Genomic DNA, 23607 nt, shown 5'->3' on the forward strand with positions numbered 1-23607 from the left:
CCTACTATTCTAATATTTTATTTTCCATTTCTCATCTCCATGGTTGTCAAGGCAACAGCCGACAAGGTGAGGCAAGGTGACAGAGGGCAACAAAAACCAAGGCGACACCAGGCTGCCTTGACCCAAAAATGGGCCTAGGCACCTAAGCACGTGTAGGTGAATGCTTTGATAACCATGCTCATTTCATGTCGCATCCTCTTCCAATCTTTCCATTCCCCTTCCTGTTGATGTATAGGTTATCTTGCCGTTCCATAAGAGTTTGACTTTTAGGCGATACAATAGTGAAAATGGTACCAAAGCACAAAGATTACATGTTTGATTAGCAGGCACATCAGAAGTTCCTCAACACCCCCCCCGGGTGGAACTTCTTCTACATAGGTGCCATGTGGCCATGGCCACACAGCAACCATGTGAACTTGGCCTGCATGTACAGTGAAGTGTTGATGTATACATTTATCCCTTCCCTAACAGTTTGAGCTTTTAGGTGAAACAGTGGCTAACGCTACAGCTAACACTATTCTGTTAAAGCTTCAGTTTTCCTTGCTTCATTTTGTTTGGATCCATTAAGCAAGTATAAGGTTGCATGGTGGTAGTTATGGGTGTGTCTAAATTTTCTCTTTAGAAGATCTGAAGTCAGCCAATAAAGTGCATACAAGGTGAAGAGATCATAACTAAATCATGTTCTATATCTTCATACCATGGATGGCTCCTACCTTGCAACCTGTTAGGTTGGATCAAATTTGGCAGCCTGATTCTTAAAATCACTGTCCCAATGGAGAACTTACCCAGCAAGCATTTGTTTTGCATGCATTTGTTTTTCTCTTTTAGGTTCACCACCAGTGGTCCTTTATGGATTAATATGAATTCTGCAGATGGCTGGTTTTGGGTTATTTTGGGGTTTTTTCATGTTCGGCTTTTCATACAGCAAGGGGTGGGATGTCTTTGGGTGGCATGGCTTGGTCTTGGACTGTGCCCCAGAAGATTTATCCTCTCTTTTCCACTTCTCCCCATTATATTGTATTATCCTCACCTTGATGCTGGAAAAGTAAATTTCTGGTGAATTACCCCAGCTCAAACCTTTTTAAATAGAATAATCACCACAGCAGGACGGATAACTACAAAATAAAAACAAAACCTGAACTACAAGAAATAAAATAGGACTTACGAGAGTATCGATTTGACATATTATATTTGCATAATGCAAAGCAAGACCAGCAGAACCCAATCTTTGATCTTTAGTCTGACATCCTTTTACTGATCTATCTCCATCTGCAAGTTGACAATGGGAAAAAAAATCAGGACTTCTCAAAAAGGTATATTTAAAAATCTGGGCATGAGAGAGATGCAAAAGTAGTATAAAAGCAGAAAGCTAAAAGCATAGGGCATAACACAAAATGCTACCACCGGTACACGACTACAAGAAAAAGGGATGCTCGTTAACCTAATCTGTGAACTAGTCTCTGAGCACCAATGAGCATATGGAGTGCCCAACTCCCTAGGGACTTCAACAACAACATACCCTTCCAGCAACAAGAAGTCAGTCTTATGCCAACTTAATGGGACTGGCTACAAGGTCCAAACAAAACAAAGTAGTAAAAACTGATGTCTAAACAAAAAGAAGAATGAGGAGACCGGGAAAAGAGATGAGAAATGACCAGAGAATGACAAGAAATAAGAAAAATGAAAGTAATAGAAATGACGCACAGCCCACTAAGTCAAGATAACATCAGCTAAATGGGGCCTGCAACATGGATCCTATGGAAATTTTAGGCCTGCCTTCTTAAAGCCATGAGAACCAAAACATGTGAGCATGATCTATTGAGTGCTGGTGCAGCAAGATCTGCAAACACATTCGAACACTTCAGAGCTTATTGAAGCACAATGATGGATGCCTTGGGATCTTTATTTATTTCTAGGATTGCAACAATTCCCTTTTCTCAAACACAATTTCAGAGAAGAGAGGAGAGGAAACAATTTTTTCTACAACATTTTGGAATGTAATACAAGATTGCTTTCAAGCAAAGCCTCTTATTATTGTTGTTGAGGATTGTAGATGGTCAGTGAAGCCTGCTTTGCCTGAAATTTATGCTGTTATGAGGCAAAAAAATTTAATAGAAAATTCCGGGGTTAAGAAAGATCAGGGAAGACAGTGGTACACACTGTTTACAAGTGTTGGGACAATCAGATGAAGCGTCCATTATATGTTGCTACTTTGTGTCTTAATCCTGGAAAGTATTTAATAAAGAAGCTGATGCGGATGGGATAGTCTTGTGATAACAGAGGTACAAATGGCTTTCAATGAAATCATGCAAAGACTAGTTCCTAATTCAGCCATCCAAGACAAGTACCCAAGCTAAAGCTCACAGAGAAGGTTGACTTGACTTATTTTTGGATTGATTATGGCGATTAGATAAAAGGACAATCTTGAGTCCTAGTAAGTACCAACCTAAGAATTATATTACTAAGTTGTTTTTTTTCTTTTTTTATCTGCTTTGTATGTCTATCAATCTGGTTTTTTTCTTATACATTTCTGAATTCTTATTTATTACTTTGTAGTTTCTTGGTGGAAATCACATTGAGGTCCCAACATTGAGCTTAAGAAGCTTACAATATGCATACTTTTTTTTTTTGTGAGCGTGTGTGGGTGGGGGTAACTATAAATATTAAGTAGTTACCATTTACAAAACTTACATTAGAGTTTCTTAGTACCAAGTTCTAACTACTAAGTACTAAAACTAATATTATTACGTCAAGGCTTACAAACTCAGATTTGCACCAAGAAGACAAACAGGTTGGAACACCAATGCTTGAATGACCTTGTCCATATTCAATACAATAGTCGGCTTAATGAAAGGTTTAGGCTTCGGCATGGAGACTAGAAATTATGATCCACTATTGCTAGATGAATTGGACAGAGTAGTGAGTGGATGGTAGGCAAGAGAAGGAAATGATAAAGTGCACCCCAATGGAGGTCTTAGGTGGAGGTGACGTTGATACCGCAATGTGGGCATCTACAATAGTTCAAGGCAACAACTGACCAACTAGAACGATGGAGCCAACATAACAGTAACAAATACATGTCTTTGTAGAGCAGTGGGTGTTGGAGTGGAACAGGATGCTAAAGATTTATCAGGATCAGGTGGAGGAGAACGGAGATGGAGGATCATGAAGATGTGTGCGATGATGAGGAAGTAGCTAAGGACTTTGCTGACAGTACAATAACTAGTTCTCCAAGACGACAGTGGCAGCAAGAAGGACTGCCACCTATGGATTACAATGATCTTTGTTTTTTATGACATGATTTTAACTAAAGGACATATGTACTTGAATGTTTGGAATCTGTTATATGTGGGGGGAAATTTTTTTGGCTTTCAAACTTCAAAACTTTGAACTCCAAAGATGTTTTTGCACCTTGATGTGGTTTAAATGTTCGATGTCAATAATTGTGTTTATGTTATGAATTTTATGATATGATGAACTTAATTATTGATAAGCATATTTTATGAAGATTGCAAATGTTTCATGCTTACACCCTAGGATTGTATAACTTTTAACATGATATTTGGACCAAATATAATAGTTACATTTGACAAAATAACCTTAAAACGCCTTGACCACCTAGGCAACACCTTACAGGCCGCCTAATCGCCTAAGTGCTTTGGATGGCTCTCAAACACCTGGTCACCTTGGCACTGTGACAACTATGGAATCAAATATAAAATGATAACATGTTGATCGCAGATTCTTGAAGTATTCACACCGGAAATGTTGTAAAGGATATGTTTTTAGATTAAATACAAAATGGTTACCATACAAGGCTACAAGCATAAATATTAATTTTATTTAAAGTTTAAAGTTCAAAGTAAGTACCAGCACTGCCGAAGACATCACGGATCTCTAGATACAAGAACTGCACAATATCTACAAGCTTCTCCATAATCTGCAATGAATAGGACATTAGATTTTCCTAAAGACCTTTTTTCCTTAAAAATAATTAATCCTGGCAGAAAGAAGAACTATCTACTTCTTCTAGGATCTTGGACCATAGTGATTTCTTCTTTAAATTTTTTACATGCTTCCGCTGGTTCTTTAACTCCTGTCTCAAAATTGCGAGGCTGTCGCCTACATCATGAAAGAAAGATAAATATGGTTATAAACTCTTACAAATACATATTAAGCCATCTCCTGAGGCAACCTTCAACATAAGCGCATAAAAGAAGAGCATAAATTCAAAAGCCTATAAAGTCAAGAGTAGGCACCACCAATAGTATGCTGAGACTATGTGCTTCAGCAGATAAGTAAGACTCACAAAGTTTATGAATTGTCTAAATTAAAAAATAATAAAATAAAAAGAAGAGAGAGAGAAAAGTCCAAGTGGCCAGATGTTCAAGTCACAGGAAACAGCATCTCAATGAGAAGGGGTCAAGGCTGCATATGAGTGACCATCCAGACCCAAGTGACTAAAGCCTTATACACTGGGTAGGCCATTTTACAAGAAAAGTTGATTCTATATATATATATATATATATACATATATACTCAAAGAGCTAATTCAACAGTGACCAAGGAAAATTAATTAGGCTATTGTTGATGAAAATGATCAGAAAAAAACACTAAAAATTGTTATTCAGCATAGCATGGTAACCTGGGAAATTGAAGCGTCAAAGAATAGCTCTATTATTTTGGATTTCTCAATCTGTCAAACTAAAGACAACTGTAACATTCAAAGTACAACCAGAAACACCATGCTGGAAGCCATTCGTAGCACACCTAGCAGACCAGATTTATGCACTTTTCCTTCCATGTTATTCCACTACATGCTGATTATAATCCAATGGGAGGGGGATATACTTGAGACAATGATACCCTTATATAGAGTCAAACCACTGGAACTGCCACATCCCGTCAGCTCTTAAAAGCAAATGAAATAGAAATAGCTAAATACTTCACATTTGGATGAAAACTACAGGAAGCTTACTGAGAACACCTTCTAAGTTCCTAAAGACATGTTGCCATATTAACTGTTCATCTCTAGGTCCTATGATTGGCAAGGACAAAGTCAACTCACCTCTTTGAGAAGCATTTGTGTTATCCTCTTCACGACGCTTACGCTGGTAATCTTGTTCAAATCTGTCCAAAGCATGCAATTCATGGTATAATTCCTGTGACAAAGGAAGAAGCAACATTATTTTCCGTCATTCAATTCATCAAATTACAATTATAATGAACAAAGTAACATCCAATACCGTCTTCTAAATACTGTTAAGGCATTTTATAGGCTTACAGCTGTTTCTTGAGTACAAGGCAACAATACACCTTGCTGACACTTCATGAGCTGATGTTGACCTTGTTTATTGTTCTGGTTTTTCATGAATATGCTTATATTGAACTCTATACTTCATTTATTATCGGTTGATTGATGTGAACCAGGATCTAGGGTTTGATTGATCGAGGTAAGGCCCTAGATCTAGGTCCACTCCAGAATCCTCTTCGTGAGAATCAGCAGTCTTCAAGGGTCGTAATTCCCTACGACTGAAGGTATTTGGGCTGGTTTATAGGTGCTAGGTTAGGCAAGGGTTAGGGTTAGGTCCTGCCAAGTTTAGAGTCAAGGGTTTTGTATTTTTCAAGCTTGAAACCTAGCTGTTTACTGATTACAGATCTAAATTTTCATGCAAGGGTTTGGAAATTTAGGGTTCTACGGGAATTAGCATTTCTAGGGCCTGAATCAATGCTAGGGTTAAGGGTGAGCGTTAATGGGTGTTAGAGAAGCTCAACCTAAAAGGATTCTAGGTTTGGATGAAGGATGAGAGAGATCTAAGGTTTTGAACATTCTAGGGTTAGGGTTTCCTAATAAGAAAACAAGTTGCAGAAACACTAGGGTTTAGATGTAGGATGGGGATGGAAGCTCTTAGCTACTCTACTATAAGGCTAAAAGGCTAAGGGGTATTACTTGACTGAACGAGTACTCATACTTTGGGGTGCTTTCCCTTCCAAAATCTGACATGAGGTTTACATGTTCGGTGAATCATGAATGCTAGGTTACAAATGGTAAGATATCACAAGCCGGTTGATCATCAATTCGGGGGGCGCCGGTCTTCAATCGAGAACCGGAATCACATAAAGGTAAAAGAGATAGCTCTCCCTGCACAAATCTTCAGTACTGGAATGGAAGCAGGATCAAACGGGAATAAGGGGATGGGGAAGCATGGTGAGAGATCTCGCGAGATCTCGGCGAGATCTCGCGAGATATCTCGTTTTTTTGGCTTGGCGAGACGAGATGGACGGCGAGAGCAGCGAGTTGGGATATCTCGCTCGAGATCTCGCCATATCTCGCCATATCTCGCCATATCTCACCATATCTCGCCCTGGATCTCGCTGGAACTCTCAATTTTTACATTTTTTTGTGTATTTTGGTTGAATTTTCACTTGCAACTACTCTTAACACGTCTACAACAAGGAAGATCAATCATTCTCTACTTGACTTATGAATTTATGATTTAATGACTTATATAGAACTTCTAATGTTGTATAATTATTTTTTTCTTGAAAATTGAGATTGTGATACTCATATGGATGGAATTTTATAACATTTAAGTTAGTTGATGCATTTGATATACTTGCTTTTCATTTATATGCCTTAAAGGTTCTATATTACATATTGTATAACATTGCATTCCCTAATCCTACTACATTTCGGTTTCACACTATGGGTAGACTTAGAAATCATACATAGGGTTGTTTCTAACAAATCCAAGGCCACCAACGTGTTCAAAAGGCCTTAAATAAGCTAAATACCAAGTTTCAACCCAATTGGAACCCTAAAACCCACCAAGATGGGCCACCGAGTTGACGCCAAAAAGTTGTATATCTCGACCGAGATCTCACCGAGATGGTCGAGATCTCTCGAGAGAGTGAGATCTTCTACCATGTGGGGAAGATGATCCTTAAAGGGTGGGGGAATCGGGGTTGGGGTTTAGAAGATATTTATAGCCTATTGAAGGAAATCTTACTTGGACTCTAACTTGCAAGACAATTCAAACTAAAACTCCTCATTAACCAAGACTTTTACTCACACAAGGAACCTTCATATCTCATCATATCTCACTCTAGAGGAATCCAATTTGAATTCTAAGGGTAGACATAGGATCCTCGCAAGAAGTAAGACAACTCTAGAGGACTCCTTCACAACTTAGAAATCCTATCCTAATCAGTACTCTTTATTAACTTGACAATTATGGACTCAAGCCCAAAAACAAAAATAGATCTAGGGTCCCACAAGAATAATGGACCCAACTAAACCCTAATTTGGACTCAACGAAAATGTGCCAAAATTACCAAAATACTCCTGCTGGTACTAGGGGCCATAGGGTTTGGAGAAATAACCCTAAGCCCTATTTCAGCCCTATTTCAGACCTGAATCTGGTTTACGTCATTGTTTTCCCATATTAGATCATCTAGAGTAATTACACAGTATTGCATTGGTATGGATTTCATGCTACACATAAGCATAATTTATAAGATTTCATTGTTAAATCATATATGATCATCTTTGGGTCACCCAGTTGCTGTGACTAAAGCTACTAATAAGTCTTAAGAACCATATCAATTCAATTTAAGGACTACTGTTACTTTATCAAAGACATGAGGCAGGTTCCAGCATGGATAGATCTGCCATTTAGCACGTCCTAAATATTTCATTTTGCATGGAAGCCTTTGGCACCAGGTAATGGCCAACCCCATTATGTTTGGAAAACACTACAATGTTGCTTTTGTGTTGTAAATACTTCGCATTATTCCTTTATACTGTACCACCATAGGTCTAAACACAACGCAGATGTGGGTCTTTTCAACAGTGAGCCCTGATGCCATGTGTTTTTGATTATGTTTTCTCTTTTCTTTTCTGGGGGGGGGTGCGAGGGGTAATAAATTAATTAGATTCATAAACTCTATTCAGCAGCAGATAGGAAGAAGAAATAGAAGCTAAGGAAGTAAACAGAGGGAGAAAGAGTGTGTGAAGTTATCCCCCTCATTCACAGAAATTAGAGAGGAAGAAGAATCCATAAGAAGAGACAATTGGCAAAAGACACCTGGGGACCAGGCATGCAGACGTGAGAGAGCCAAGTGTTCCGTTTTTCTTTTTCCATTTTTTTACTTTCCTTCTTTCGGGTGTTCTTCATTCAATCTGATTTTGGCCACCAAATTCTATAACCAAAAACAAGCAAATCCCATCTAATCTGTTGGATTCTATTAGGAGTCTAATAAGAGTTTGTATAGGAATTAAATTAGAGTTTGCATTCATGTAAACTTCTATTCCTTGTAATAGTCTACTTTCCACTTTATTATAAATAAAGGGCTTGAGATCATGGATCAATAGCCATTCGCCAAACATTGTTTTCACTGCCGAGCCTAAATTCGATTTGGGGTGACCTACCTTCTTCTTCTTCTGATTTTTTTCAAACCCATCGCCAATCTTCAGTTCTAGGCAGTTTTCAGTACCATCTTAGTCGCCAACTGAAACAGAAAAAAAGAAAAAAGAAAGAGGCGATTCTTTCTCTCGATTCAATGAATAAGAAAGAAACGAGGGAAAAGAAGAGAGAAGAGAAGAAGAAATCGAACTTCGCTTTGAACAACTTCGGCTTCAGCTCCTGAATTTTTTCTCGATTCTTCATCTGAAGCTGCGATTCTGGCTTGGTTGTCATCGAAACCTTTGATTGGGGTTCGCTATTAAGGTTCTTCGATGGGGCTGTTCTCCTTAAGCTGTAAAAGACCATAACGGATCTGTTATGGTTTGAATTTGATTTTTGAATTCAATTTTTGAATTTAAGTTTTGAATTCAAGTTTTTGAATTCAATTTTTGAATTTAAGTTCGATTCAAGTTTTGAATTCAATTTTTGAATTTAAGTTTGAATTCAAGTTTTGACTTATTTTGGTAAATTTGCTTTATAGGGACTTATATGTAAATTTGTATAAGTTCGAGATTTATTTGCAAATTCCGTTTTTTAAGGACATATTTGTCATTCTGGAAAAAAAAAAAAAAAAGAGAAAGAGAGGGGTGTCTGGCTATTGCATTCGCATTTCATTTCTTGAAAGAGTGAAGGAGAATGCAGATAATTTTGTCAACATGACAACTATTGATGATACTCTGCTCCCCGGATCCGAATATTTTTCCACTTTTCATTCTCTTTTGGTAAGATTTGAGGCACAAATTACTTGATCTGGTCTCGTCTTTGCGACTATTCTTTGGGAAGAGGACTAGTTGGATACATTACGGGCACTACTATCAAACCCACTACCGCGGTGTTTCGAGATAAATGGATATCAACGACTCTCTTATTATGTCATTCCTTTTGAATTCCATGCATCCAAATATTGCCGGGGTTACCTATTACTTGATCCGAGCCCAAATCTGGGCTACTCTTGAAACATATGGACGGTTGGGAATGATGCGGTTTATGAGCTCGAAAGAGCTTCATGAGACTACCAAAAGGACTACTGGGCCCACTATTATCTTGAGTTGCGATCTCTTTGGCAAGAGTTGGATCATTATGGGGATTATCACCCCACTAATCCGATGATGTGGTGACATATAAGAGTACATTGATAAGATTCGAGTATATGAATTCTTGGCAGGTTTGAGCGTGGAGTGATCGGATCGAGTGCAAGTCTTAAGTCATTCTCCTTTCCTACACTAGAGCAGTCTTATGCTCTTGTTCGGTGTGAGGAAAGTCGTCGATTAGTCATGCTTTATACTCCTATTATGGAGAAATCAGCTTACGATCTGTTCGCACTAAATCGATCCGGCTAAGGAGATTATTAAGTGTGAGCACTTGTCACAAACCATATCATACCAAGGAAAATTGTTGGAAACTGCATGGGAAGCCTGCTGATTTTGAGCAAAACGAGCACAAAGACGGGGAAAACAAAGGCTAATCTTTCTAAGCGGTTTCACCACCCCTCGGACGTTGGTTTTCGCGGAGGAGTTTGCTACTCTGCGCGTATTATGCGGTCTTCTCTTTTCACTACCATCTCCTACCTAGCTACTTCGGGATGGGGAAGGAGATTGGTCGTGGTAAATAGACTTTATTTGCTCGAGCGATTGGAGGATCTACTTATGCTTTGACTACATCTTCTAATCCGGTCCATTTGGTAATATCGGACCTTCATTAGTGGACCGTGGCTCTGGTCGGCCCCTTTCAAATTTTTTCTCTAGATTTGTTTTCCGATACTTTTATCTTACCATTACAATTTCTTCCTTTCCAAGTTTCCCCATTGGAATTTCCTTTGTTGTTATCTTCCCACGTGACGCTACCGTGAGGGGAGATTGAAGATGTCTACAATTCAAAGCCTTTCATGTAGACTTCCTTATGCAGTTTGATCTTTGTTACCTTTGAAAGTTTGTCCCTTACCTTCGCAATCTTCTACTCCTTTGAAAGTTTGTTCCTTACCTTCGCAATCTTCCACTTTGAAGATCTAACATTGCTATAGATCTATCTTTTGTTGTGGACTTGATCTCTGTTAACCCCGGAGATTTGCCCCTAACTTGACATCTTCCCTTGGAGATCTAACCTTGCAAAAGACTTGTCGTTTGACCTTTGCGGAACTTGATCTCTATTACCTTTGGAGATTGTCACTTATCTTGACAAATTTTCCCCTACCTTTGGAGATTGCCCCTTGGCAAACTTTCCCTTAAAGATCTAACATTGCTACAAATCAAAACTTTCACTTTGGCTGTTTACCCTAGCTATTGTTACCCCAAAATATGTTTTCCCTCGGTTTGTGCGAATTTAGTCTTCTCAACATTTGAAGATTCTACTTCTTTACTTGGGCGTTCTTCCTTGGAGATATAAAGTTGCGGTAAAGATGAGGACAAATCAAATGGAAGTCTATAAGGCAGACGTAATCTATAAGTTTGAAGATCAAATTGCTGATGTTTACCTGGATAGATGTTTTATACTTTTTTGGTCAAGTTGGACATGTGTGATATCCATGCCTCAACTTGAGGGGGAGTGTTGGATTCTATTAGGAGTCTAATAAGAGTTTGTATAGGAATTAAATTAGAGTTTGCATTCATGTAAACTTCTATTCCTTGTAATAGTCTACTTTCCACTTTATTATAAATAAAGGGCTTGAGATCATGGATCAATAAGCCATTCTGCCAAACATTGTATTTCAACATAATCTCTAAACTTGGAAATGAAGAAAGTCCCTAAACCAACTCAAGATAAGCACCAAGTAAAGATGAAATATCCCAATAATAAATAGAACCACAAATCCATGTGGGGCTCATGCAATTGCTTTAAAACCAGCACCTGAGATCCCTTGCTTGAACCAAAGAACAATCAAACCAATGAACCAGTTGAACTGCCAAGCCAAAGAAATAGAGGTATAAATGTAAATTGATTCAGATCAATATTTTTTTATGGAAACGGTTTAGGCAACTCAATTACTCTGCACAATCATCCACAACTGGGGTTGACCCCTATCACTCTATGTCATTGCCTTTGCCTCCCATACACTTTGAATTGTCGATCAACCATCATAGTCTAGGCACCAAGGCAAACCAGGGATTCAAGTGGGTGAAAAATTAAGTGAACACCAAAAAGGCAACCAAAGCGCCTACCAAGTCAATCAAGGTGCCTAGATGCCAACACGACACCTTGGCAACTATGCAATCAAGTGGACTGATGTTATCATCATATGATCAATGGCTTTAGCCTTCCAATGAACTTGAAGAGAGAAGCTCTAAAGACTACAATGAATACACTGAAGAGTGCAAAATTAAAAGTTCTTCCAAATACTTTTTAAGCTTTGGAGAGGGTGGAAACCTACCTTAAAACAATCACGTGTATGGGGCTATCAACAACAGTGATGTGCAGAATCCAAGGGTGGAAATTAGGCATAAGAATGGTCAGTGGATTTCTCGTGGGCTATATGGGAAAGTTCAAGGGCCACAAATTTTGTTATCCATCTCACATGGACTGCCATCATAGAATCTAAGGATGCCAAAATTTCTAGAGAATGGCAGAAGTAACTCAAGTTTATAGTAATAAGACTTATAGTAATAAGACTTATAGTAGATACAGTTTAATGAACAACACTTTCAAATTAACATACAGAAGTGAAGGCCCCCATTCCTTTACCATTGTTCATGAGGGTTCATCATCACATGAAGCATTATAACATGAGGATGAAGTTGTTGCTGAACATATTATTCAACATCTTGATACTTGTAGGCACCCCATTTCGATGTTGACAAAAAGAAGCTGATGGCCCATCTCAATCTCTCTCTCTATCTCGAGGAAGGTCTTGGATGTGGAAAAATGGCCGAAATTCCCTCACATACTTGGTATAAATACTAAATTTTGTTAACATAGAAGACCCTTTAACCATTATCCAAGTAGCTGGTATTCAGCTCCCTAACCAACCACAAACCCCACAACTCTCCCCCACCTGGTGACTGGTAACCTAGCATTCCACAGGGATGCAGACCTACTTGGTTCATAGCAGCAGTCTGAGGAACAAAGAGTTGGGGCAGCACAGAGAGGGAGAGAGAAGAAGACACATTTTAAAGGATTACATCCTTGCAGATTGTGAAAAGGTTCAGTTATTTCACAGATTGGGATGTATGTCTGCAAAAATTTGTAAATGATTCCAGGTTGGAAAACTGAACAGCTAATCAGTGACCAAGAAATAACAGTTGACGAGCATATGGAGGAGTAAGACGGAAACTAGATGAGAAAGAAGATGGGAAAAAACAACAGACGTTTTACCAAAATTTTCCATCAAATCCGTACAGAAATACCAGCTCACAGCCACAAGCAAACATCAACTAAGAACATTCACAAGATTCTTATCAAATTGGTGCAAGAAGCAGAACCAGATGACAGATTTCCAGCTACACTCGCATTGCAGTAATTCTGGTGATATATGAATTACTCACAGCTGTATACTGAACCAAGATCAACAGTTGCTGCATCACGGCCTCTACTTCTTCTTTCAACTGCTTATGTGGTGTAAGCTCTGCAGCCAGCCTGATAACAAAAGAATCACAAAGAAAAGCATGAACAATTTATGAAAAACACAGCAAGACACAAACATAGAAGCATCATGGGAACACATAGTTTACTTCTCAAAGTAACGGTCCAGATTGTGCCACTGAGGATCTTTACATCGATTTCCAAAACGGATCACTTCTCCTGAGAAAACTTTTAATTCTTCTCTGCAGATATGATACAAAATACCAGTAAGATCAAATTTTCAGGTATGAAGATAAGAAAAATAACAAACGCGACAAAAATTCACATTAAAACAAACTAGCAATATATCAAGTCATTACCCACCTTTTGTCAGCAGCGGCAATCCTTAAGAGTTCATCCATATCTTTTGATATTAGATTTTGAACACCTTCTGAGGGAAGTACCTCTTCTTTTAAATGCCTTATGTTTTCCTCTGAAAGTGATTGCATAAGATTCGCACCCTTAACAATTGTGTTTGCAACCTCAAAAGCCAAAATTGAGATCTTATTGCCTTTTGTCGCCACACCCGAGACAAATCCACTGTTTAGGTTCAAACTTGTCATGCTACTTCCAAGAGTGTCCAAGACCTCCACCGCTTTGCCAAGCCCCGCAGTACCAGCTCTACCCAAACGTGAGCCAACTTCTGAAACCTGTTACACCACAGCACTATTAAAACCACACACACAATAAGATTTCAGCAATACAGTCCAAATTATTTAACTGTATGGCACTTCCTGTTGCCAGAAAAAGAAAAGAAAAAAAAGACTCTCCACTCTATTGTAGGAAGTAGGAACCACTTCAAGCCATATCTCAAACACCCCTGCCAGATTCTGACAGCTTATTAATTAAAAATGCAGAAATATTAAAGAGAACAAGAAAAGCTGACAACCCTCCTTTCCCTGTTAGCATGTAAAACCATGCCAATATTACATCACACTAAACAAAAGTACGCATTTTATTTCTGTCATTATTTCAAGAATATTGCTGCCTTTCCTACAGAAGTCTACCTCTTCTGCCTTAGTTCCAGAACACCGTTGCGCTTCCTGCATCTCCTATGCGTCCAAAGACATTTCTATTTCATTGGATTAATGGTTCCCAACAATTGAGAAGTGCACCTAGGACAGCCTCCCAGTCTCTCACAATTCTCTTCCTCCTAACCTCCTACCCGATCTCTATTTCAACATTTTAGGTTGCTTAACAATCCCAACTCATAGAGATCCCAGTCCTTTCACAATTCATAAATCTACCTCCCTTTACACCATTGAACTAACAATGCAGACAAAAGGCTTAGCTAAAATAGCCACTCATTAAGGCTTGCAAGAGTGGGACCTAGGACGTCTCATCAACTTGGGACACAATTGCCCAGCTAAACATAAAGAACTAAGTCACTATATTTTATTTACTATTGTACCATTCATAACAAAGTTACAACTAAGATTAAATTCTGCACATAGTCGTATTAATGAGAGAATAATTGTAAATTTTACAAAATTGCTTTGTGTAAGATTACCAAAAAAACAACCCTGAGAAACATTTTATATATTTTTAACACTTTCAGGTCTTCAAATTCCAGGGCATTGATGTCTTTCTTTATCATTCCTCTAAAGTCATTAAGGTTCTAGGTTTCCCTCTAATCTTTCAATGGAGTACATTGATCACACAATATTGAATACATGACCCCACTTCATCCATTTTGTGTTAATTCTTGTATAAAATAGCATCCACTATATCCCCTTCTTCAGTTATGAATGAACCCAGAACTTGAAATAATAATTTTGCAGAATCTCCCTCTCCTCAAATTTCACCACCTAATGGTCGGCTAAACACCATCTTCTCATCCACCAAAACAATGTCATCAGCAAAAAGCATACACCAAAGAAACCATAGTTGTCAAGGTACCATGCAATATTAAGTGTTGGAGCCGGTCAAAATCAAGGTGACACCAACAAGGTGAGCAAGCCGTCCAAAGCATCCCCCCCCCCCCCAAAAAAAAAAAAACACACTTGCAACCAAAAAATGCCAAGTCGACTAGGGTGCTTGGATATCTAGGTGTTGCTTACCCTAACAACCACATTTTAAAAGTTCCTCATGTCTAAGGCACCTAGATAGGGTCAAGACAGCGAAGATACTGAGATTTCAACCAAAATCTTGCCAACACCTGGTACAAAATCTGCCAAGTTTCAGTGGGTTTTAAGCATTTTTTTTGGGTCTGGTTCTTCTTGGACAGCCTATCTTATGGCCTATAAACACATCTCCATTGATAATTTGAAGAGGAAGCAACCCACAATTGTCTCTTGGATTTAACATATGCATGGTTGTATACGGTTGAATCTGAATGTATTTTCACACATCTAAACATGCTTGAAGCATGAGTTGACATAAATGACAAACATTTCAATTATAATGAAGTGAAACATTAAAGCTACATTAAAATATGCATTACACATATTTTTATCATATATAAAATCAAATTTTAAATATTTTCCAAAATAAAATGATAGCTTAACTAATCCAACTATCAAATGACATGGAGCACTTGAAAAACATGGAGAAGGTCCTTGCACACTTCTCAATTCTCATAATTTTCAAAATCAAAATAGGTATATTGCCAAATTTCTAAAAGTTTTTACATAACTATTCTAATTTCAAAAATTAAAATAAATAATTTTGGAGTGAAAAAATGTTAACACTATGAAATCGTAGATCAACTCATGGAATCCAATATATTTTTTTCCCATCACCATACAATACATTATAAATATACTCTACAATTTTTACCTAGGAAAATAGGTTTTTTAAACCCCAAACAGGAAAAAAGAATAATACATATTGGGAAAAAAAATTCCAACATCGAGAGTTCATAAGTCGGCCCATGGTGTTCAACATATATTAATTTTAACATCATTGAACAACTACTAAACATACATTTTCCCAAATACTAGTTTAGCCAAAAATGGGTTACTCAAATTGAAGAAAAGACTTCAACCATAGTGGTGGGAGCTTTGATCCACTGCAATCACGAGTTTGCCGGGGTTTTTGTCGGGTTTTCCCCTTGATTTTAAGTATACTTTGTCTAAAGATCCACAATAATAAGCTGTTTGTGGTGTTCTCTAATAAAAAACAAATGAAACTAAGGCTTGCCCGACCGACCAAGATTCCAACCAAGACTTGAGTTACATTCTTCGTTTTTCCAAACAATGACCCCATTAAAATACCAAAATCTTGAAACAGGATCGAACAGTTGAAACATTGTACAAAATAGTTGACCCCCCATCTCATTCAATGGGATTGTAACATTAAAAATTTCAGTGAAAATCTTGCAAAATTTCATATCATGCTGATAACTGATGTAGAACCTCGCAAAACTGAATCAACTTCTTTCAGACCAATTGAGCCATGTCAAATGAGCCTAGCTGGTCTTCAAGGAAGACTAAAAAAAAGGCCAAAACACTATTCACATAAACAGTGTCACAGCCCCTTTTCTGTCTCATACTAAATACTGTAACAAGATTTAATGGGATCCACTTGCATCTACCACTTTGGAAAACTAAAGACTACTTTAGATTGTATTTAGTTTTTATTCAAGTTTTTTTTAAGTTTCTAAAAGTTAGTTCTTATTTTAGTATTCATGGATGTGGCTGAATATTAGCTAACTATTTCAGATTAGGAAGATTTTATTTCGTAATTCCAGAGAATATTAGCTAAAAAAACTCAGCAAAATCCAGTCTCTATTTTGCTAAGCAATCCTTTGCTCTATAAATATGTAATGGCTGCTCACAGCCAAGGAGAATAATGATTATGAAGTTAATGAAAGAAACCTTGCTGTGCTGCTATGATTCTCTTATACAACTTGAGTGACAAAAGGAGCTAGGGCTCGCTGTCAGAGCTAAACACCAATGACTGTAGAAGCCGTTTGAAACGAGCACCACCAAATCACGATTTAAAACAAAAAGAAAGCAAAAACACAGAGAGATTTAACATGGTTCACACAACAATGTGGTGTGCTATATCCACGGGCAAAGAGGAAGAGCTTTTTACCATGTGGAAGAAAAAAAAACAATGAAGATCTCACAATCAATCGCCAAGAATGGCATTAAAAGAACTCTCACCCAAAACCCTAAACCGAAAAATCACCAAATCTCGCAATAACCCCATAGTCGAACATAAGGTATATATATAGACTCCAATCGGGTAAATAGGTCAATCCATGAGGTTGGGTAGGCCCAAGCCCTCCGCTTCCATCATAGATCTCCAAAAACAGGTCATTTGAATCGCCCGTCAAACTATGTTGGTGCGGCTCCATCTTCGAAGATGGGTACAAGAATGCAGGTCCCAACAAAACAAAGCCTCGTTGTTAAGAGCTAATCCACCTATCTTTTTCTTATTCCCAAATTACTGCTACAGGCCCGTGGCTATTTGCTTATTCTTCCATTAAACTGAAACCTGCTATTTTCAATCCACCTTTATAACTCAGGTTCCAGCCATCAGAATAATCTCAAAGTTGCAGCATCAACTCACCATTTACAGTCCATCCTTCAATTCAAGCTTGCTGCCTATCTCAGTCTGCAGAATAAATCTTCTTGTTTTGGTGGCCAAGGTCATATCTCTCAAAACCATTGGAATCAAGTGAAAGTTTGAAACTTATACAAGCTTCACTCAGATCATGTCCAATCAAGACTCTAGCCATTGGTTTGTTTCCTACGCGTAGTTACTAATTTCTGATCATGTTTCTATTCTCTGTTATGTGTGTCAATTGGTGCTAAGTTACTCCTAGTCTTAGCTTTACATTAACAACTAAAGGGAAACTGATCTTGAGAGCCCCTGGTTAAACCATTTATTACAAGCACCAATAATTAAGAGTTTACAGCAGGTCTTTGTGTAGCAATATTGTTAAAACTACTGGGGAGGAAAACCTTTCCTCTACAAAATTTTGTAGGAAAAATATCCAACTTTTTTCGCTTAGAATTCTTAGAATTATCATAAGTCAAGAAAATCACCACTGCAGAACACTTCCCATCAATGTGCACAAAAATTCAAGCAACTGCCTAAAACAGAGTAAGGCTTTACGAATCTCTTTGCACATGATTGCTACAAGCTGCATTCTGATGCCTTCCCAAAGGTTGTGAGGTTTAGGCATGATAGTGTTATAAAGCAACATTCAGATCCCCTCTCAAAGGTTGAAAGGTTAGGGGTGCACATGTATCAAAGTGATGAAAAGCTCCAATTTGTGGGGAAAGAATGAAAGATCATCCAACTTTTTCTTGTAACCATTGCATACAAAAATTGTTTGGAGGAGAAGTCCAGGACAAGAATGAAAGATGTGACGGAAGAAAACAAATGCAACAAAAAATATATTTTTTCTTTTCTTTTTCTATTTTACCTTAAATATTAAGGGAAAGTGACCCTCCCTAAAATCTTTCCAAGCATGAAGCAAAAGGATTTGCCAAATATGAATTGAGAATCCCTACTGAGAGCCTGAAGAAGGACAAATGATAGATCATTATTTTCCAGTGTTTGATCCCTTCAAGGACTTGGAGAGGATAACTAAGAACCACATAAAGGGCTCAAAGACCAGATGAGGCGTGCAAACAAGTGGCAGGGAATTGGAAGAAGACAGGAAAGACAAATGTTTGTATCCAGTTGGAAGGTATTAGAACTGGCGTACGGTGGCGGCAGGTGTGGCGACTGGATGAAGCATGAAGGTTCCTTCTACAGTATTTTGTAATATAGGAAATTGAGATATAGAAGTCTGCTATCTGTTTTAGCTGCTATCTGTTTTGGCTGGTTTAGGGAATGAACCAATTTCTTTTTTCTGTTTATTTCCTTCTTTTCTGTTTCTGGATGTCTCTTTTCTTATCAAAGATTCTGAAATTGAAAATGTTTTCCCTTACCATTTAAAAAATGCACATAAGATTGCAACCTGGTCATATGGTCTCTGTGCCAGCATCTGTGCCAACAGGGGGAGCATAAACGCCATCTGCCTAGGGAAAAGAATCATCATTTCACAATGTCCTGCGAAAGGGCATAAGGGGCACCACCAAGTAAGGATCTTTTTCTCTTAAAACATAAATATTTGACTCCTGCCACTTTCAAGCCTAGGCCACCTCTTTTCTGATAAACTTGTTGCTGAAGCATTTATGAATCCTCCTCAAATGATAAGGTTGATGCTCTCTGCCCACAAAGAGCATTTGCAACAATACTAATACACTCTTATCTTTGGCCTACCCGCTGAATATTTGCCTCTCTTTCTAACCCCTCAATTTGTTGAAAGTCATTTGCAGCTCCAGACTCTTCACTTGTCAATGACATGTTAAAAGGTTGAGAATTGATTTTAAAAATGATCATTGAATCAGATAGCATAACAACAGTGAAAACAAGCCTTGGCCAACTAATGGGGTTGGCAACATGGATTTCTGCCTTCCAATCAGCTTTGTTTGAGGCCATACTATACATAAGGCCTGAGCCATGCATATCCTTTCTCACCACTTCTCTTAATGTTATCTTAGATCTACCCTAAGTTCTTATGATTCCTTCAATAAGGATCAAATCGCTTCTTTGTACAAGGGCACTTACAAGCCTCCACAGAACGTGTCTATGCCATCTCAAATGACTTACTCATAGCTTATCATTTACCAAAGTTACTCCTAGATCAGCTCTAATATGACCATTCATTATCTTATCCTTCTTAATTTTTTCATTCATCCATCTTAGCATCATCATTTCTGCTACATTGAATTTATCTATATGATGCTTCTTAACAACCCAACACTTGGCACCATGCATCACAGCTGGCCGTACGACACTCCTATAAAATCGTCTTTTGAGCTTTAAAGGAATGCGTTGATCACACAAGACTCCGGAAGTACCTTTCCACTTCATCCACCATATTTTATTTCTTTGGGAAACATTATCATCTATCTCACATTTTTTTATTTATGTTGAGCCAAGGTACCATAAACAATCGCTTCTTTATCATTGAATCAGATAGTTTCCTAAGAAATTCCTCCAACATCACCACAATTGGTTTACTCAACCTGCAGCAGTTTAACTTATTACTATTTTACTTGGGAGAAACTTAAAAGGAATTTCTTTTCTTCTATTCAGGTTCGATAGCAACTTTTTTTCATTGCACTAAAGTCAGTGGTCTAAGTAGAAATCTGTTCCTAAAATTACTTGTCTTGATAACATGAGTTTCACATAGAGTTCTTTTCTTTTCATTCTTTCTGGATAATACATATTTCAACCTAAGGTAAAATAACAGTAACAAGGATAATATAAGCAAAGCTCTATGGCAGTATTTGATGTCATTCTCAATACATTAAGTATTCTGTTTGGGAAAACCTTAGACGGATAGAAGTAGATGATTCGGCGATTGTAAGCTCTGTAAAACATCTGGCTTATGCAATAGAGGCTAGTAATACTATCACATTCATAAAAGTATAAAAAATAGCAGGAAGGGAGAAATCATAAATCTAAACCTGCCTACCTTTGCAACTGCCAGTTGCTTGGACTTTGTTGATCTACATTCCTGAGACAGAGACCTAGATAACCGGGGAATGCCATCATCAATAACATCATTCGAAGGATGAGGATTCGTCTTCAGGTCCGGAAACGAAAACTGTTGTAATTGCTTCTCCATGACTTCCCCACCGGGTGGTGGAATCAATTCATCACCCACCTTCAACTGCCACGCATGGAAGTCATGGGACTGATAAACCACACCAGACCCCCGATCAAGAAGCTGACCATTGACATGAGAGGAACTTCCATTGGGAGAATTATCTACAGTGGATCTCCTCGAGCAAAGCCCTCCCATGGCCTCGATAGCAACAAAAATAAATTCACTTCTTCGAGCTTCTCATACAAAAAAACAAATAAGACTATTAATAACAGCTAAAATTTGGGGACCAAGCCACTGGCACAGCTCAGACTGAGTGATTAGCAGCAAATGAAAGCTAGCCTTCCTAAATCAGTCAAGCACAATCCTGCTTCACTACAGAATCCGAATTTTTTTTAAGTCTACAATACCCGCCCAGCTCCACAAATCCGATCCCGAGCTCCACCAAGACGTTCCACAGCTTGGATTTCGTTCACTAGTCGGACTCCAGTCCATCAAAACTGCAAACGAGAAAAACACACCGGATTAACATAAAAAGACAGGCAAGGATGAAAAGAAATGCGTAATCAGAATCTACGCACCAATATCCCAGAAACCCAATTAGTAAAAAGAAAATTTGAACAGAAACACCTGAATCTACAAAACAAGAAATACCCAGATCATGATCAAGCCAAAAGGCGAAACTGAACTGCATGGCATTCGGTAAGACCAAAATAATTAACCCTTAAGAGATCATTCTCCACCGTCAAAGCATCAAACCCAGATAGAAGAAAGAGAAGAAAACAAGGAGAGAAACTCAACAGCAAGAGAGAGAGATGGCGAGGAGGATTGGATCCGTCAAAACGTCCAGCTCCGTTGTTTCTCCTCTTACCTATGATTGCTGCCCACGAGGGCATACGCAAAGTGAGAGGATCGAAGAAGATGCTTTAGAGGGTGTGTTTGGGGGAGGAGAAGTGCTACAGGAGCAGCAAGTCTACCACACCCACCAAAGCCGAAGACACACACACAATGACACAAACCCAATTCCACGGAAGGAAAAAACGGAATTGGTCAAACCCATATCTTCTCGAGCACGCCCCCCACCCCAAATCTAGCCTTGTTTTACTTAGAATCCTTTTGAAAGGTTTCTCAGATTTCAACCCTCAGCTTGCAAGTTTCAACCAACATCAAATGTAAAATGACTTCCAAGTTTCAACTTCCCAGTTTTTCAATCGATTCACATTCACATTCAATAGTTTTTAATTGAGGTGATACCTTGAAATTCCACTTGAGGCTATACAAGCTACTTTGAGTCTTCTTATAGTTGACTCCAACTTCACACTGAAATTCTGATTAGGAAAATTCCACTCAAATAAGTTGTTTTCGTTGGGTTTTTTTTTTCTTTCCTTTTCTTTTTCTTTTTTTTGGGTAAAGAAAAAATTTAGAACAAATTGGACTTACACTCCAAAATGGAGACCGTAAAACATTGACACTCCACTTTATGTTTAAAAAACACATAGACTCAAAAATTAGATTTTCATTAGATATATTTATCTAATTTATCACTGAAAACTTTTCAGATACTATTTATTTATAAAAATATCCCTATAATAAACAGTGTCTGAAAGATTTTCAGTGAAAAAATTTGACAAATGTATCCAATGAAAATTCAATTTTGAGGTCTCTGTTCTGAGGTGTCAGTGCTTTAAGGCCCTCATTTTGGGGTGCCAATGCAATTTGCTCGAAAATTTGTTCAAGCCACGAGCCTAGGAAAGAGAACAACATGTCTCCACCGACTAAAAAGAGGATCAAGACCAAATGGTTGTGATTGCAAGCTCTTTACAATTTTTTTTTCCTTTTGTGTTGGGACTGATGATTTTTCATATACTGAAAATTGGGTATTACATAATATACCATTAGATATAATCAAACTTACAAACTCTTCACTATGAAGTGTTGATTTTATCAACCGAGCAGCCCTACAATGATAACTCTTTACATATAATATAACAGGGACTAACCCTTGGGAAGCTTTTATTAGGGTTTCTTAGCAAGTTGATTAATAACATCTATGCTATCAGATTCCATCAAAGCTTTATCCATGCATTCTAAAATTGTAGAGAGACCCATGACAAATCGTTAAGATCTCATCCCTCAAGGGGTATTGGAAGGTCACAAACCCTAAAACAACATATATAATTTGGCATTCGTTTCTCGTGATGTCATATTTATGTGTAGGATCTACTCAATACTTGTATACTTAGTTCTACCCATGATTTTAATAATCAATATTCCAATTTTGTGATCTCAATCAGGACAGGCTAATTTGGAAACCTTTTAAACTAATTAGACTTTTTTTTTTTATTTCATTTATTAATATATTTTCTCAGTGACACTAAATCTATCCAAGGTTTATATTGCAGATATTATTATTATATTTTTAAAGGTATACTGGAAATATCATTTAATATTATATCAAACGGAACTGGCATCGGATACCATATCATATCATGGGACACTACGAGAGGTTATATGGACAATTTCACTTTTGACTTATTTTTTATTTTTTAAATAATTTTTGGTAAATTCTTTATTTTTGCATATGGGAACCCCTGGGGCCTTACTCCCATTTCCCCTCAAATAATTTTATTTAAAAGGTCATTTAAAAAGTTTTTACATTGTACATGTGGTCACTTGATAACAACCAACACTTCTTAGTGACGTCACATAGGTCTTAAATTTGATCTTTCTTGGTGGTATATGTTATAATTCATGTCCCTAATATAAAAACTTTCAATTTTAAAAATAAATAAATATTAACATTATACAAACTTTTTATTTATTTTTGGTATTGTAATTCTTCAATTACTAATAATAAATTGGAGTAATGGAACACATGATATGGACCACTTAGACTTGATTTTAAGTCCTAAATCATAAATGCCTTTAAATTAATTAAAGACTCTACATCATTTACGGTATTTAAGACTAAAT

The 23607-nt window shown here is 37.6% G+C and overlaps 1 protein-coding gene across 4 annotated transcripts in view; it reads right to left on the minus strand.

The window, feature by feature from the left end:
- Positions 1-21759, minus strand: part of LOC149021230 (protein PSK SIMULATOR 1-like) — a 30080-nt gene extending 8321 nt beyond the window's left edge. The window contains exons 1-11 of one of the 4 annotated variants that reach the window (XM_089149495.1): positions 21436-21759; positions 21216-21270; positions 21045-21134; positions 20503-20870; positions 13341-13666; positions 13127-13219; positions 12941-13031; positions 5069-5162; positions 4025-4122; positions 3871-3940; positions 1166-1269 (exon numbers count right to left, since the gene is read on the minus strand). In XM_089149495.1, the coding sequence (XP_089005621.1) occupies positions 1166-1269; positions 3871-3940; positions 4025-4122; positions 5069-5162; positions 12941-13031; positions 13127-13219; positions 13341-13666; positions 20503-20870; positions 21045-21129 (1329 nt within the window). In that variant the 5' untranslated portion in view covers positions 21130-21134; positions 21216-21270; positions 21436-21759. The other 3 variants (XM_089149493.1, XM_089149492.1, XM_089149494.1) reach the window with 3 other exon arrangements.
- Positions 21760-23607: the final 1848 nt, after the last annotated feature.

The sequence above is a fragment of the Hakea prostrata genome, chromosome 3 (assembly GCF_041222555.1).
Source record: "Hakea prostrata isolate BN-2017 chromosome 3, UWA_Hpros_2, whole genome shotgun sequence".
In the NCBI taxonomy this organism is placed as follows: Eukaryota; Viridiplantae; Streptophyta; class Magnoliopsida; order Proteales; family Proteaceae; genus Hakea; species Hakea prostrata.